The sequence below is a fragment of the Vitis vinifera genome, chromosome 18 (genome assembly GCF_030704535.1).
Source record: "Vitis vinifera cultivar Pinot Noir 40024 chromosome 18, ASM3070453v1".
In the NCBI taxonomy this organism is placed as follows: Eukaryota; Viridiplantae; Streptophyta; class Magnoliopsida; order Vitales; family Vitaceae; genus Vitis; species Vitis vinifera.
The window spans coordinates 24322737-24339682 of record NC_081822.1 but is presented as its reverse complement, the minus strand read 5'-3'; the positions used below and the strand labels follow the sequence as shown (position 1 = coordinate 24339682).

At 40.6% G+C, this 16946-nt stretch overlaps 1 protein-coding gene across 1 annotated transcript in view; it reads left to right on the top strand.

The window, feature by feature from the left end:
• LOC100241808 (exocyst complex component SEC5A) overlaps nucleotides 1–16946 on the top strand; it is a 58006-nt gene that overhangs the window by 28078 nt on the left and 12982 nt on the right. Inside the window, 5 exon segments of the mRNA XM_002268989.5 lie at nucleotides 11673–11799; nucleotides 11875–12085; nucleotides 15234–15349; nucleotides 15450–15681; nucleotides 16305–16398. Coding sequence (XP_002269025.4) covers nucleotides 11673–11799; nucleotides 11875–12085; nucleotides 15234–15349; nucleotides 15450–15681; nucleotides 16305–16398 — 780 coding nt within the window.

Genomic DNA, 16946 nt, shown 5'->3' with positions numbered 1-16946 from the left:
CCTCTCTTTGGGCTTCTGCTAGTGCTTCATTTGTGGGTGCCCATTTGAGCATTATACTGCTTGATTGGAATATGGTAAGCAGATCTACTAGGTTGGTTGAGGGGATATTCCTTATATGGATGCCTCCTCCGATGAGTTCATGCTCTTTAGATAACGTAGGACAATTGGGAATTGGAGCAACACTTATGGATCATAATTGAAGATTAGTGAAAGCATTCTCTAAGATTGTTTAGCGAGTGTAGCCTTTGAGATGGAGATTTTAGCATTAATGGAAGGACTAAAAAGTTTCAACTTTCTAGTAGAAGGGGATTCTACAATAGTGCTATATTGGGTAAATAAGGGGAGGTGGAGGTTTGATGGATGGCTACGCCAAATTGTTGACGTACAATATCTAGAGTAGATGGTTTTTCCTACTTTTTGACTTGAGTTATGTAGTCATTGTGCTTGGGGCAAGGGGATTTCTCATCTTTCTTTGTACCTAATCATGATAATAACATGTTTGTTTCTGATTTGAAAAAAAAAAAAAAAACAAAAATACCTTTGACCATGGCTCATCTTTGAAAGAAGCTTCATAATATTTTCTAATTGCTTCTCAAGTTTATTATTTTTGATATACGAAAAGCCCACTTGTTTATCCTCTTGTTTAACCCTATGGAGCTTTGTTGTTGCTAGTTTTTTACACCATCCACATTATTATTTTTGATGCCTCCTCCAATGAGTTGAGTGAAGTTGAATTTTGATGGATGCTCTTTGGATAATCTAGGACAATTGGGAATTGGAACAACACTTATGGATCATAATTGAAGATTAGTATGTAGGAATTGTATTGTATGCTGATATGGTATGTAAGCTGAGAAAGACTGGGCCAGAGATGGGAGAGAGAGAGAGAGCGAAAGAAGGTGAGAGAGAGTGCGCAGGAGTGTGCAATGGTGAGGAGGGGGATGAAGGATCGGCGCCGCGACGCAGAAGGAAGGAATGCAAATTCAGCGTGGAATCAAAGGAGTTTGAGATTATTGGGGACGAGAGGAAAGGAAAACTCCAAGTCCTCATTGTGGAGAAGAAGGGAGGGGTTGCGTCATGGGTTCGTTTGGGTTCGGACAGTCTAGGATTGTTCTTGGAAGGTCTGAACCTCTGTATTATGGATGAGAAAGAAACAGGATGGGGAAGGGAGTGGAAGGAACAGGGCCGAACATTCTCTATGTCACGAGGGATAAACAACGCGGGGGAGTATATCCGGCTAGGGGTCTACGATCTTGGGAGGAAACACTTCTGCATCTTCGTCCCGAGAGGCAGAAAGGAAAAGCGGGGGTGGATGACCATGGCGGACAAGATTAAAGAGGTGATAGGTGCTTTTGTTAGTAAATCAAAAACCCAGGAAGGAAAGGCTATGGGGAAAATTGCTGGGGGGAGTTCATACGCAACAATAGCAAAACGTGCTTTGTTGGGCAATCCAAACACGATCGCAGTGAAGGTCAAAAGAGAGGAATCGATGGGATTGTTGAAGAAGTTGGAACACTGCGTTGTGGCGAGCAGGAGGGGTAACGTAGGGGAAGAGGATGATCTTGAGAAGCTGGGACAGCGTTGGGCAAAATCGTGGGAGCTTAAAGGTAGCTTAGGGTTGGCTAAAATGGAAAAGGGAAGGGTTCTACTGGACTTTGAAGACTTGGAAGAGGCGCGTCGTGTTGTTTCTTCTGGGAATCGCACGATGGAAGGAGTCCAGGTAGGGCTGGATTTTTGGAGTCCGAGGAGTGGGTGCTGGACAGAGGAGGAGAAGGCAAAGGAGATTTGGGTGAGATTATTTGGACTTCCAGTCTCGTTTTGGAGCCCAGAGATTTTGAAGAAGGTGGGGGACGAATGCGGTGGCTTTATCACAGCCGACGAACAAACAAAGTTGTTGGGCGAGCTACAGTGGGCCAGAATCTTAGTGAGGGGAAGAGGTGATGCTCGTCCGAGTGTTTTGGAAGTCGAAGTGGAAGAGGAGGTCTATGAGATAGCATTATGGTGGGAATGCCGTCCGGTGATAAGGAGGTCTTCCAGACAAGCAGACGGCCGTTGTAGAAGCGAGGTTAGGGGTGAGGAGTCCTCACGCGCGGAGAAGCGAGTGACAAAGGGGTGGGTGAGCGTGAGGCTCGAGGACCTGCATCCGTCAGGTGATGGGACGGGTGGGCAGAGGGCTGTTGGGGGTCGGGTTGTATCCAATGAAGGCCGAGGCCCAATATTCCCGTCTTGGACTCAATTTGGTGCAGTCCACCCTTTAAGCCCAAATGTCAGCCCAAAGGTGTTAAAAGGGGACGTTGGGCTTGGGCTGAAGAGTGGGATAATGGGATTAAAGATGAAAGGGGTGGCTTTAAGTCCAGATGCAGGCCCGTCGTGTAGGCCCGATGAGGTGGGCTGTTCCACTATAGGCCCAGTCTCGACATCAAGCAAAGGCCTAAGTTCAAAGGGATATGGTCCACAGTCCGTTAGAAGTGTAAATACAAGGGAGGGCCCATCTTCTTCATCAGCAGGCCAAGACTATAATATCTCTCAGAAGAAGGACTTAATGTTGACGGGGCCTGATCCAGGTAAGACTCATGCGCCAGAGCCTTTTGTTGCGTGGGAGACTGAGGACTTGAGGAAGTTAAATGGCTTGGTTAGGATATCAGAGACGGATAAGGCACTTGAAGAGGAATCAATGAGGTATGGAAATGGGTTGTGGTCTTGGGGGAAAAGGGTTCTGGGGATTTCTCATCTCAACTCTTTTAATTTTGATCGGACTCCGGGAGTGGAGTCTTTCGGTCATTCTGGGGATTGGAATGAGGGAGTTCGGGTTGACAATTCAATGTGGCTAACGACATATGAGGGCTGTGTTGAGAGGAGCAATGGATGCAGGGAGGTGGGAGCAAAGGAAAGTAGCAGTGATACGGGAAGGGGGACTCTTGAGGTCGGTGCCATATACGATACCCAAACAGAGAGAGGAATGCAGGAGGATAAATGGGAGGAGAGTGATCTGGCAAAATTTAGTCAATTCCTGGGATTCCCCACGGAGGGATTGGAGAAGGAAATACTGAAGTTTCTGTTTCAAATCAGAAAGAGAAGGGAGAAAATCCATAGTAAAGAGCTATTGGAAAAATCTAAGTTTGAAAGGGAATTAAAAAGACTGGAATGCTCCATTAATTATGAGGGGGGGATTAAACAGAAAGGCTTGGTACAGGGCAAAGGGCGCCAGATTGTGATTGTCCAATGAAGATGAAAATTCTGAGTTGGAATGTGAGGGGAGCAAATGAAAGCTCTAAAAGAAAAGTAATTAAGACGTTTTTAAGGAATCAGAGGGTGGACGTAATCTGTATTCAGGAGACTAAAATTCAAGCGATGTCGGATAACATTGCGAGAAGCATAGGCTCCGGCAGATTCCTAGAGTGGAAGGCTGTGAATGCGGAAGGAGCTTCAGGAGGAATTCTGATGTGCTGGGATAAAAGGTCCCTGGAGGTTCTAGATTGGGAAGAGGGCCAGTTTACCTTATCTTGTAGATTCCGGAATATAGAAAATGGGGCGATTTGGATTTTTACGGGAGTGTACGGTTTGTTCTCCAAGATGGAAAGGGAGGCTTTATGGGATGAGTTGGGGGCGATTAGAGGGCTGTGGGAAGACCCTTGGTGTATAGGGGGGGACTTTAATATAACCTTGTTTCCGAGGGAAAGGAGCAGCCAGAGGAGAATGAATTCAGCAATGAGGAAATTTGCGGAAATAGTGGATGATCTGGGGCTGATGGATCTCCCACTTCAAGGGGGAGAATTTACTTGGAATGGGGGACAAAACAATCAGGTCTGGGCAAGATTGGACAGGTTCCTTGTTTCCCCTAGTTGGACTGACCAATACAATGGGATTAGTCAATGTAGGCTGCCCCATCCGGTTTCCGATCATTTCCCAATTATGCTAGGGGGGGGGGGGGTGGTGAGGGATAAGACGAGGCCCAACTCCATTCAGATTTGAAAATATGTGGCTTAAGGTTGAGGGCTTCAAAGAGTTAGTGTGCAGCTGGTGGCAAGGAATTGAGGTTAGGGGCAGTGGTAGTTACAAGTTGGCTACTAAGATGAAGGAAGTCAAATAGAAATTGAAAGTTTGGAATAGAGAAGTCTTTGGGAAACTGGAGACCAATAAATCCTTAGCCTTGCAGCAGGTGGAGTTTTGGGATAGGGAGGAAAGTGGGAGAATTCTGACTGTGGAGGAAACAGAGCTTAAGAAAGAAGCAAAGGATAATTATAGGAAATGGGTGATTATGGAAGAGACTCATTGGAGACAGCTCTCTAGGGAAATATGGTTGAAGGAGGGGGATAGAAACATGGGCTTTTTTCATCGTATGGCAAGCGCTCACCGTAGAAATAATCAGTTGGAGAGAATAAAGATCAATGGGGAGTGGCTGTTAGAGGAGCAGGAAATCAGGGAAGGAATTGCTAGTACGTTCCAAAGCTTGCTTTCAGAAGATATGGGGTGGAAGGCGGACATAGGGGGCCTTCGGTTAGACCAGATCAACAACAAGAGGCTGAGACCTTGGAGAGGCCCTTTACAGAGGAGGAAATCTATGTGGCACTGATGGAGATGAATGGGGATAAAGCCCCTGGTCCGGACGGCTTTACAATGGCATTTTGGCAAAGTTGCTGGGAGTTCATTAAAGAGGAGATTTTGGAAATGTTCAAAGACTTCTATGACCACAGTTTTTTCCTCAAGAGTCTCAACAATACCTTCTTGGTGCTGATTCCCAAGAAAAGTGGGGCTGAGGACCTTAGAGACTTCAGACCGATTAGTCTCTTGGGGGGGCTTTACAAGTTATTGGCTAAAGTGCTAGCTAACAGATTGAAGAAAGTAGTTGGTAAGGTGGTATCCACTTCTCAGAATGCCTTTGTGAAGGGAAGACAAATCCTTGATGCGTCTTTAATTGCAAATGAAGTGATGGACACGTGGCAGAAACAAAAGGAAAAGGGCATTATATGCAACTTGGATATAGAGAAAGCCTATGACAGCATCAATTGGAAGTTCTTGGTGAAGGTGTTACAAAAGATGGGATTCGGGTCTAAATGGGTGGGGTGGATGTGGAGTTGCCTATCGTCAGCTAAATTTTCAGTGTTGGTTAATGGAGTGCCTGCAGGTTTCTTCCCTAGCACTAAAGGCCTTAGACAAGGGGATCCGTTGTCTCCTTACCTCTTCATCATGGGGATGGAAGTGCTTGATGTGCTTATCAGGAGAGCTGTGGAGGGGGGGTTCTTATCAGGATGCAACATAAGGGGTGGAAGTGGTCCCTCTTTGAACATCTCTCACTTGTTTTTTGCTGATGACACAATTATCTTCTGTGAGGCCAGAAAGGATCATCTAACTTACTTGGGGTGGATTTTATTCTGGTTTGAAGCGGCTTCAGGCTTAAGGATTAACTTAGCCAAGAGTGAAGTCATTCCAGTTGGTGAGGTGGTGGAGGTGGAGGAGTTGGCTGTTGAGCTTGGCTGTAGGGTGGGGACTTTACCTTCTCAGTATTTGGGTCTTCCTTTAGGGGCCCCAAATAGAGCGCCTTATATATGGGATGGGGTGGAGGAAAAAGTGAGGAGGAGACTAGCTCTTTGGAAACGGCAATACATTTCTAAAGGAGGAAGAGTCACCTTAATAAAAAGTACATTGGCTAGCATGCCAATCTACCAAATGTCCATTTTCAGAATGCCAAAGGTGGTTGTTAGAAGGATTGAGAAAGTGCAAAGGGATTTTCTGTGGGGAGGGGGAAACATGGAGAGAAAAGTGCATTTGGTTAAATGGGAGGTGGTTTGTACAGACAAAGATAAAGGTGGGCTAGGCCTTAGAAAGCTAGCTTTGTTGAACAAAGCTTTACTTGGCAAATGGATATGGAGGTATGCATGTGAAAAAAATATTTTGTGGAGACAAGTGATTAAGGTGAAGTATGGGCAGGAGGGTCTTGATTGGAGGCCTAAAAAGGGAAATGGGGCGGTTGGTGTAGGGGTTTGGAAGGAGATTTGGAAAGAATCAGATTGGTGTTGGGATAACATGACATTCCGCGTAGGAAAGGGCAACATGATATGCTTTTGGACAGATGTGTGGTGCTCAGACTCTTCATTGGCTCAATGTTTCCCTCATCTCTTTGGTATGGCTGCGCATCAGAGTTTGACGGTTGAGGAAATGTGGGATCAAAATTCGGGTCAAGGAAACTAGAACCTACACTTTTTGAGGGACTTCAATGATTGGGAGATTGAGTTGGTTGGGGAGTTCCTCCACATTTTGAGGGGTTTTAAACCTTCTTTGGAGGAAGATTCAGTTATATGGAGAAAAGGAAGAAGTGGTCAGTTTAGGGTTAAGGAAGCTTACAGTTTGTTGACGAATTATGATGTTATGGGATTTCCTCATAAAAGCATTTGGGTGGCAAGAGTGCTAACTAAAGTTGCTTTTTTTGCGTGGGAGGCGTCATGGGGGAAGGTGTTAACTTTGGATAGTCTTCAAAGAAGAGGATTTCAACTTCCAAATCGGTGTTTCTTGTGCGAATGTGAAGAAGAAAGTGTAAATCATATCCTTATATATTGTACAGTGGTTAGAGCCTTATGAGATATTGTCTTTGGTTTAGTTGATGTAAAATGGGTTTTTCCAGGAACTGTAAAGGAGGTCTTAGCTAGTTGGAGGGGCTCGTTTGTGGGAAAGAAAAGGAAAAAGATATGGGATGCCATTCCGTTGTGTATTTTTTGGACGGTATGGAAGGAGAGGAATAGATTAGCTTTTAGGGGGGGGGGGGGGGTTTGAATGTTCAAAAGTTAAAGAATTCTTTTGTTTGTAACTTGTGGAGTTGGGCCAAATTGTATGAAGGTGAGGAGGCGTTCTCCCTTATAGGCTTTTTAGAGTGGATAGCCTCTACTTAAAGGGAGGTGATTCTCTGTTTTGTTTTCTGAGGCCCATGCTGTTTTGTATACTTCCTGTATGCTGTGCGGCGTTCAGCCTTTCTTAATGCATATCTTTTACTTATCAAAAAAAAAAAAAAAATAATTGAAGATTAGTGAAAGCATTCTCTAAGAATGTTTAGTGAGTGTAGCCTTTGAATTAGAGTGGCAGTTGTATGCTTCTTTCATGGGCGCTCTTAATACAATTTATGTTGTGCCTATCAAAAAAAGTATGCTAGTATGTTTCTTTCTTAATAGTTATTCACACATACTTTTGTATTAAAAAAGCAGCTAGTTGCTTTCATTTTGTTGCATAAATATTTTAAGCAAGATGTAATTTGCAAATGCTTGGAGTGTAATGGCAGCTGTTCGAGACAAAATATCAGTGCACATAATGATTGCTCAAAATCAACCTTAAATAAGCTTTGCTGCCCTATCCATGATCTTCATCCAACTAGAATCTAGAAGAACTGTAATATTAGCATGAAGAAACATTTTTGTCCTTTCAAATTTGGGAATTCTCAAGCTTTTAATCATGCAAGATTTTCCCTATTGTAGTCCTTTTATCAAAGGTTCCAATCATGCTTTCCTATTCCAATTCCTGCAAAGTAAGCACCATTTTTAATTGTTTTTTCTCTGGTTTCTTAATTAGTGGAATTTTCTTCATTGGATGGAGGATCTTCTTACTCCCATTCTATTCAAGTGTATTGGTATTGGTTTAGCCATCATGTAGGACTCTTTGGGCAAAAGGTTATGATCTTCTATGAATAACGGGCAACTTTCAGCCGCAAAACATTACGACATATCACAAGCTCAAAATTATATTAAAATTAAATGTTACTAGACAACGAGAACTCACTGAAATAGAGGTGCCTTCTATGCATTCTATTTGATAGGGATTTGGATACTTTTTTTTTTTGATAGGCAAAAAGAGGACATGTATTAAAGGCACCTTAAAACAGGTGAAATAAGTACACATGAAACATACAAACAAAATCTAGTAAAGACGAAAAGGTAAGGAAACCTTCTCCTTACTAGGAACCCAATCAATCTACAAAATCTAACATAGAAAGAGTGTGGTCCTCGATATACATCCTAGCCCAATTCACAAAAGTATACAAAAGTGTAGATTTAATTGCTTGATTAGATTGCTCCACATCATTGAAATCCCTTCTATTCCTTTCCTTCCAAATAGTCCACCACAAGTACAAGGGAGCAGCCTTCTACGCTTTCTTCCGTTTGTTACCCACGGAAGAGCCATGCCAATCCAACAAATTCCTTTTAATTGAGGAATGCAAAACCCACTCCACACCAAAAAGGGTGAAAATCAAACTCCACAACATTCTTGCTTTGGAACAAAAAAGAAGCAAGTGATCCATCTCCCATTCCCAACTGAAAGTGAGATCTACTCCTTATACCCTCCCATTAATTTTTGATGGCCTTCCACTCCCCAACTCCATAACTTTCCCTCACTTCTCTCGAACACCACTCCTCTTCCTCTGCTCTGTGCTTCCCTATTATGATTTGTTTCCATAAGGACTCTCTTTTTGTGGCAAATCTCCAACACCACTTCCCAAGCAAAGCTTTGTTGAGAATTACAAGGTTACGAATACCTAGGTCCCCCTCCTTCTTGCCTAATCGAACTAGATTCCAATTCACTAGATGAGGTTTTTCCTTTAGAGCACCACCTCCATATAGGAAATCTCTTTGGATCTTTTCAAGCCTTGAGCTAACCTTTCTTGGGATGATGAATAAAGACATGAAATAAATCGAAAGACTTGATAAAGTGCTTTTGATCAAAGTAAGTCTCCCCCCTAGGAAAGGTATTGTCTCTTCCACATAGCTAATTTTTTTTTTTTAATCTCTCTTCCACTGCATACCAAACCCTAGAAGATCTAAACGAGGCTCTGAAAGGAAGATCCAAATAGGAAGTGGGCAACTTCCCTATTTTGCAACCCAACACCGAAGCTAAATTCTCCACATTAAAAACCTTCCCCACAGGAATAACCTCACTCTTATCAAAATTAATTTTTAGTCTAAAGATTGCCTCGTACCACATAAACACCTGACTCAAATATCTTAATTGATCATTGTTAGCCTCGCAACAAATCAAGGTGTCATCGACAAACAAGAGGTGAGACACAATCATCCCCTCTCCACCCCTTCTTCCCACCTTAAAACTAGAAATGAAACCACCATGCTTAGCTTTGCTCAATAGCTGACTAAGAGCTTCCATAGCGAGATAAAGGGTCATCTTGTTTCAAACCCCTAGAGCTTTGAAAGAAGCCCAAAGGAGTTCCATTAATAAGAATAGAATCAGTGTTAGAATTGCTACCTCTATTAATTTTTTTTTTTTTTTTGATAGGCAAAAATAGAATTTATTAAATGTTCATTGCCTCACTTAGAGCTCAACTAATCAATAAAGTCTAACATGAACAAAGTGCTATAACCTATGTATACTCAAATAGACACCCAAAACAAAACGTAAACATGAAGGAATGTTTGATAACTTAGTCCCCTTTTTCATTGTTTTCAAAAGCTTTCCTATTTCTTTCTTTTTAGATGATCCAAAATAAGCACAAGGGAGCAGCTTTTCAGCTTTTTTCCTTTTCTTCCCTACAAAAGATGCATGCTAGCTTAAAAGGGCTGCTCTTAGTGTGGAGTCCATCACCTATTCGATCCCAAATAGAGCAAAAACAAGTTGCCACAGCATGACTACTCTCAAGCAGTGAAGGAGGATTTTTATTTATTTATTTATTTTATGATGATAGATAAAGTGAAAAATATATTAAGAAGGGCTGCTAGAATAGCAGCCCAAGGTATGCAAAAAGTATACAGCTACCACCAACCACCACCACAATAAACCAAAGTTACAAAAGAAAAGGAACAAAACCAACCCACCCTCACCAAGGGCCCAACCAATCTAGAAAGCTAAAAAGAGTTAGAGGAACATCATCTAAACACCCCCTTGCTTCCAACCAAAGACAAGAAACAAAATAACTTTTTAGCCTTTGGATATAGAACACTTCTCCCTCAAAGGCAATTCTATTTCTTGCTTTCCACACTGTCCAAAACAAACATAATGGTCTAGCTTTCCACACCTTCCAACACTCCTTGGCCACAAACGACCCATCTCACCCTAAAAGAATTTCTTTAACCAACGACACCTTAAAAAGGGCAAACAACAACTCCCACAAGACTCTTGTTGTTGCATAATGGACAAGGAGATGATCTATGGATTCTTCCTTAACATGACAAAAAAAATCTATCTGCCAAAGTCCACCCCCTTTTCAGGACCTGATCCAAAGTTAAGACTTTTCCCCAAGTCGCCTCCCAAGTAAAGAAACTAACTCTAGGATGCACCCATGCCTTCCATATGTTGCTCCAAGGAAAAGAAATTGAAGTCCTTGACTCCAAAGCCATACAGAACGATTTCATGGTATACCTGCCATTCTTATTCTATATCCAAAGTACCCTATCTTCCTCGTTCCTGTACACCCTCATCCCCTCCAAGCATGAAAGAAACCTCTTTGCACATCCCACTTCCCAATCACTGAGGGGTCTAGAGAAAGACGGGCTCCAACCCCTCTCCCCAAGGATAGAAGAATTCCACACATCCTCCACCCACGCATTCTTCGAACTTGCTAAGGAAAATAATGACGGAAAAGAGTTACACAACAGACCATTCCCACACCACTTGTCCTTCCAAAATTTGACCCTTTGTCCATTATCCACCGTGTAGGAGATTCTACTACTCACAAGCCCCCACTCCTTCCTTATAGCTTTCCACATACCAACACCAAACCCCTCCCTCACCTCCCTAGTACACCACCCCCTTTCTTTTTCCCCATACTTCCCACTAATAACACACTTCTAAGGGCTCCTTTTCCAATAGCATAGTGCCAATGCCACTTGCTCAGAAGAGCCTTATTAAAGAGTGGAAATACTCTTCACTCCCAAGCCCCCTTTCCTCTTGTCAAGGCAAACTGTATCCCACCACACTAGATGTGTTTTCTGCTCAAGAGCCTCACCACCTTGAAGAAAGTTCCTCTGAATCTGCTCCAATCTCAATTGAATAGGCCTTGGAATGCACAACAAGGACATAAAATAAATGGGAAAACTAGACAAGGTACTTCGAATTAGAGTAATCCTCCCTCCTCCTTTGGAGATGTATTGTCTCTTCCACATGACCAATTTTCTTTGAAACCTCTCTTCTACACTATCCCAAACCACTACAGACTAAAAAGGGGTACCCAATGGTAGACCTAGATAAGAGGAAGAAAGCCCACCCACCTTACAACCCAGCTCAAGAGCCAACTCCTCAATATCATTCACCTCTCCTATTGGAATTAACTCACTCTTATCCAAATTTATTTTCAGCCCTGATATGGCCTCAAACCACATTAGCAGCCAGCTTAAATACATCATCTGCTCCTTAGAGGCTTCACAAAAGACTAAGGAGGATATGATCAGCTGTTTCTTGATCTCCTTTTCACAAATAGCATCTATCTGAGCTTTTCCATCAGTTGCTTTTACAGTTTACTTTCATTTGATGGATAGTTCACTGTCCTTCCCCTTTTACTCAGCTAATTTTTATTCCTTATATCTGCTTGGGTTTTTTTTTCACAATTTTGAGTCCTCAGTTTTATATGTGCCATTATTTATTGCAACTGCATTAAACTGTGGGCAGTGTTCTTGTATACTCTGTTTAGAGCCAATTTATTTTGTAGATGGAATCTGGTTGGAATCAGTTTACTGTTCCTGGTGCAGGTCCATAACACATTTCGTGATCTTGAAGAATCAAATATTCTTCAACCTTACATGATGGACGCTATAAAAGAAATTGCTAAAGCATGTCAAGCTTTTGAAGTGAAAGAATCAGCTCCCCCAATTGCTGGTATTTAAACTGTTTTTCACACTGCTGTTTGTTGTCTTTTCCATTGCTTCATAGTGTTTGTTGTGTGTCCTACAGTTATGGCACTGCGATCACTTCATTCAGAGGTTGCAAAAATTTATATACTAAGGCTTTGCACATGGATGCGGACAACAACAGAAGAGATATCAAAAGATGAAACGTGGGTTTCAGTATCTATTCTTGAAAGGAATAAATCTCCATACTCGATATCATACTTGCCTCTAGCATTCCGTTCGATTATGACATCAGCAATGGATCAAATCAATTTGTAAGTCTCTGGAGCTCACTACCATTTAAAAAAAGAAAAGAAAAAGACCTATGATCATTTGTAGAAAGATCAATCATGGATCCCAATATCTATTCTTAGGAAAGCAATGTCTTTTCTAACCCATGGAAAGCAATTTATAGTTAAAACTTTTCTTAAATTATCTGAGTTTGGAAATTGCTTTTATGGTTGACAACTTTGTCATTTTCCGCTTGTTTTGACTTAGAATTTTCTCCTACTTTTGTCTTGTTAACAGTAGGCAAGAACATGCAACATCAGACCTCTCTTTTTGGTATTAGAGTTTGTCAAACCAAAAGAATAAGAATAAGCAGAGCAATCCGAGCTACAAAAAATCTGAGGAATGGGGTAGATATGTTGTTCCCCAACATCCAGCCCATCTGGCAAAATGGTTGGGTCTAACCACTAAAGGACATGGAATTATATTCTATATTAATAATTAAGGAACCACAGGCAGATTTGGGAAGTAAAGATGAAGTGATCGATAATGTGCAAACAAATTAAGGGAATTAGTGTGAGACAAAAAGATTGAATTAGTGTATTCTTGACCCAGCAGGAACAAAATGAAAAAATAAAAGATAAAAAAACTATCATATTAAAAATTTTAAATTAAAATAAATCATGTCAGTGGTCAGAAGATCAGATTTTGTGAGTGGGGAAGGGGTGAGCTGGGGTTGAAATGGTGAACCATTTTCCAGCTTGAGAGATTCGGTTGTGTGGGTGCAAACAGCAGATTGAGGCAGAATTCTGCCCTTGGATCATCTTAAGGTGAGAGGTTGGGACATGGTTAACCAGTGTGCCTGTGCAAATGGAAGGAGGAATGAAGGCACTGCCTTCTGACTCATTTGCCAGTTTCTTGGGAGCTTTGGACCTTGATGTTTTGTGCTATTTCAGATTGATTAGGTCCTCCTAGATATTGGAAAGGTGTAGATGACTGTCCTTTGTTTGTACTTCATTTAGAAGAAATGGAATGAGAGGACTTCTTACAGAATGGCATCCACAATCCACAAATTGAAGAATAACTGCCATTGTCACAATCTTAGGATAAGGGTGATTTTGGTGTTAAGGAGATGGTCACTTGTGGATTTCATTAGTAGCCTGGTAGCACCAGCGAATAAGGAAATCACTCTCTCTATTTCATTCCTTGTGTTGTTGCATTAAGTACAGTCTGAGCATGCTTCTTGTACACGTATGTTACTTACTTTTTTTGGTGCTTCTTTAATCTAATTTTATTATCTATCAAAAAATTGAGTTTCTCCTTCCATTATGCTCCTGATGTAAAAGAAAAATAGGGAGAAAATGTGAATAGGGAATTTAAAAAGAGGTAAAGCAGTGCCTGATGAACTTCCAAATGAAACCAAGTGAAGGGAACCCTAGATATTCTAGCGGTACTCACTTTGTTATTCCAGTAAAGCTCAGCTTGTTCCTGTTGATATGTAATTTTCCTTTGATTCTTTCCTATATGGAGAAACAGGTGAAAGAGTTGAATTGGTCCAATTTGGGTTTCTTTCAGATATGAGCTTCCCCAATTCAAGCTCTTGAATTGACTGATGTGGTTACTGAAAACAATAGATTAACAGAAACCCAGAAACTAGAAATGTGAGAAACCTTATTGTATTCTGGTTGAATAATTTGTTCACACTTTGCACAACAAAGCAATAAACTGTCATTTTTCTATTTATACCTGAGGTGAAACTATCTCTCAACCCAAGAATTTCAAGAAAAGAACCTTTGGCAATTCTGAGAAGCCTATTTGTGTAATATTATGGTACAAATTTGGGGGAATAAAGCCAAATCTGAGAGAATATATGAACCTTTATCAGATTCTACATGGAATTTATCTCTTAACACTTGTCAGTAACTTCCAGATTTGAAGAAAACTGATTGAAGATGGGCTAAACCTAAGAAAACCCATTATTTTTATTGAAAAATTTTCAGTATTGTGATTGAACTAGTGAAATTACTTGTCATCACATCTTTGGTCCTAGGTTAAAATAACGTTTAAAGCTGAAAAATGGGAAATCGAACTTCATATGTGGTTGCGACAGTGGGATGGAGTTCTCTTGATTTTTTTGTTTGTTTGTTTTTCTCTCTCTTTTTTTTTTTTTCTTTTTTGGATGAGGAAGGTGGAAAAAAAGCGGAGTGGTGGGGATTGGGGCAGGTGGCGTGTCTCCCACTTTCACATACTCAGATTTTAGAATTGAGAACAAAATTCCCCACACTATTTTTGAAAACCTAAGATCTGATTATTTCAGGATCCTATCAGAATTTTAAAATCAGACAAAAAATTCCCTAAACTAGGTGACTTAAGGAAAAGAATTTCCCAATCTCATGTATTCCATTGCCCTTGAGTCCCTCATCCAGTGGAACCCAAAGTTCATTGAGTTATCTGCCTATCCTAGCCCTGTTCATTTTCTGGGCAGAGAATAGTACAATATTCTGCTATATATCTCTCCAAACCCTCAAAGAAATGCTACCCTCTTTTTTTTCAGTTCCCTGCCTATACCATGTTCTCACTCATTCCCGGGCAGAGGATTATGATAGTAGCTAGCTCATTGTGTCATGATAGTGGTATGTTGCTGTAAAATTTGGCTTGATTTGAAACATGAACTTTACTAACTGTTATTATAAATACTATCCTCTGCTCACTGAATATTGACTAGGAGAAATTGGGTGCATATGCATGTTGGTTTAAAAAAACAAGGGGATGATACAAGATAATCAAATTGAGCTATGTTGCTTCGGAGGACAAAGGAAATAATACAAGATATTCAAATTGAACAAAGCTGCCTATGAGAATGGAGGAAATAATACATGATAATCAAATTCAATAGTTATAACTTAACTCAAGTCTCTATCTAGTGTGGATGTCTGAATTATTGACTTGTTGATGTGGTTTCTGATTATGATTGGTGCATTTGTTTCTTGTTGTCTTCCTTTAGACAAATGTCTTGTAGAATTTGAATGTAAGGATTACATTACTCTATTTGTCAACAGTCCTCTAATAGTTGATCTTCTTACAATTTTTATTTAGTGGATGCAAGCAGATTTGTTGGCTTTTCTAGGCGAAAATTTTCCTTGAAGGAATAATTATTTTCTTTTTATTACTGTCTTATTCTTTGTTCTTTCCCAGGATGATTCAGTCTTTAAGGAGTGAGGCTCTGAAGTCAGAGGATATGTTCATGCATCTTCAAGAGATTCAAGAATCTATTAGGCTGGCATTTCTGAATTGTTTCCTACATTTTTCTGGTATTATGATGAGTCACTATATCAGTTTTACGTCTGGCTGACTAATAAAAATATTTCTTGCTACACTAAATTATGTTGTTATCCTTTGTGCACTAATAAGGTCACCTGGAGAATATTGGAGGTGAGCTTGCTCAAACCAGATCAAACAAAGAAAATTTTCTGCAGAATGGGTATTCTCATGAACCAACAGAGAAAACATCTGAGCTTCTTCCAGGAAGTGTTGTTGATCCACATCAACAGCTATTGATAGTTTTGAGCAATATTGGATATTGCAAAGATGAACTTTGTACTGAGTTGTACAACAAGTACAGACATGTCTGGCTGCAATCTAGGTATATTTTAGCTCTTCAGGAGTTCTTCCTTTTGATAGGATAGAATTTTTTAATTTTCATGTGAGGATCTTGACCACTACTAATTATATGAGTGAACTGGTCCAAATGTGAAACAACATCATAGGCATGTCGTGCATGAAATCGTTAAGTGCAGGCCTTCCTAACCAAAAGAGTCAATTTAGGCTAGGCTCAAGCCTGACCTAACTGAACCCAGGCCTAACTGGCCCATCCCAATTTTTTTTATCAATTCCTCCTGTTCAATATTCTGTTGTTGGATTGGCTGTTAACATTATTTGCCCCTAGGACTGTTGGTACAAGTAATTTGAGAAGAAGTGATTTTGAGTTTCGTAAAATTATCCTCATCATACTAAGATGATATAAATGATTCTCTCCCCCCCACCCCCCAAATTTTTTGTTTTTCTGATCTTTTTTATTTTGGTAGAGAGGTTAGACTTGGTGAGCATTGCATTAATCTGCAAATGCTTTCTCTTGCTAGGATGATCTGAAGATGATTTAGCGGTGTCATATTTCTCATTTTGGCAACCTCAAGCTTGCAGAGTGGATTTTACTGTATTATTTATGCTTGAAAACTCTATGATTAATGCTACCCTATCTTGGTGCAGGGAAAGAGATGAAGGAGACAGTGACATACGAGATTTAGTAGTGTGTTTCTCTGGGCTTGAAGAGAAGGTCCTTGCACAGTATACTTTCGCAAAGGTACAACTGAATGTGCTTCCTCAATTTAGTTAAAATGTTGCTACTCAACACACATGCAATTGGAAACACCTTGGGTATTCTGGTCGGAGGATTATGTTTTAGGTTATCTAGTTCTTTATCTGGAGAGATTCACACTTGCAGAGGGAAACTTAGGCAGGTCTTAGAAAATTCTGCTCATTTGTTGATCTGAGCCTACTAATAGGTCCTTTTGCAAGGGAATTCATTTGCAATGAAGGATTAGTTGTCCTTCCCAAAGATCTGACAGTTCTTTGTCATCATCATCACGCTATCAAATTAGTTATCCTTCCCAAAAATCTGACCATTTTTTATCATCATCAACACACAGTTCGTTGAATTGAATTGCAATGAAGGATGAGTTATCCTTCTCAAATAACAAAATCTGACCAAAAAGAAAGATCTGTTCTTCTTCACAAACAATTCATTGAATTGGGTCGTTCCCAACAATCTGACAATACTTTGGTTTGACTATTAGCTTTTTTTCCTTTTTCTGGATAGTCAAACTATTAGCCAACTGCATGGCTAAATGT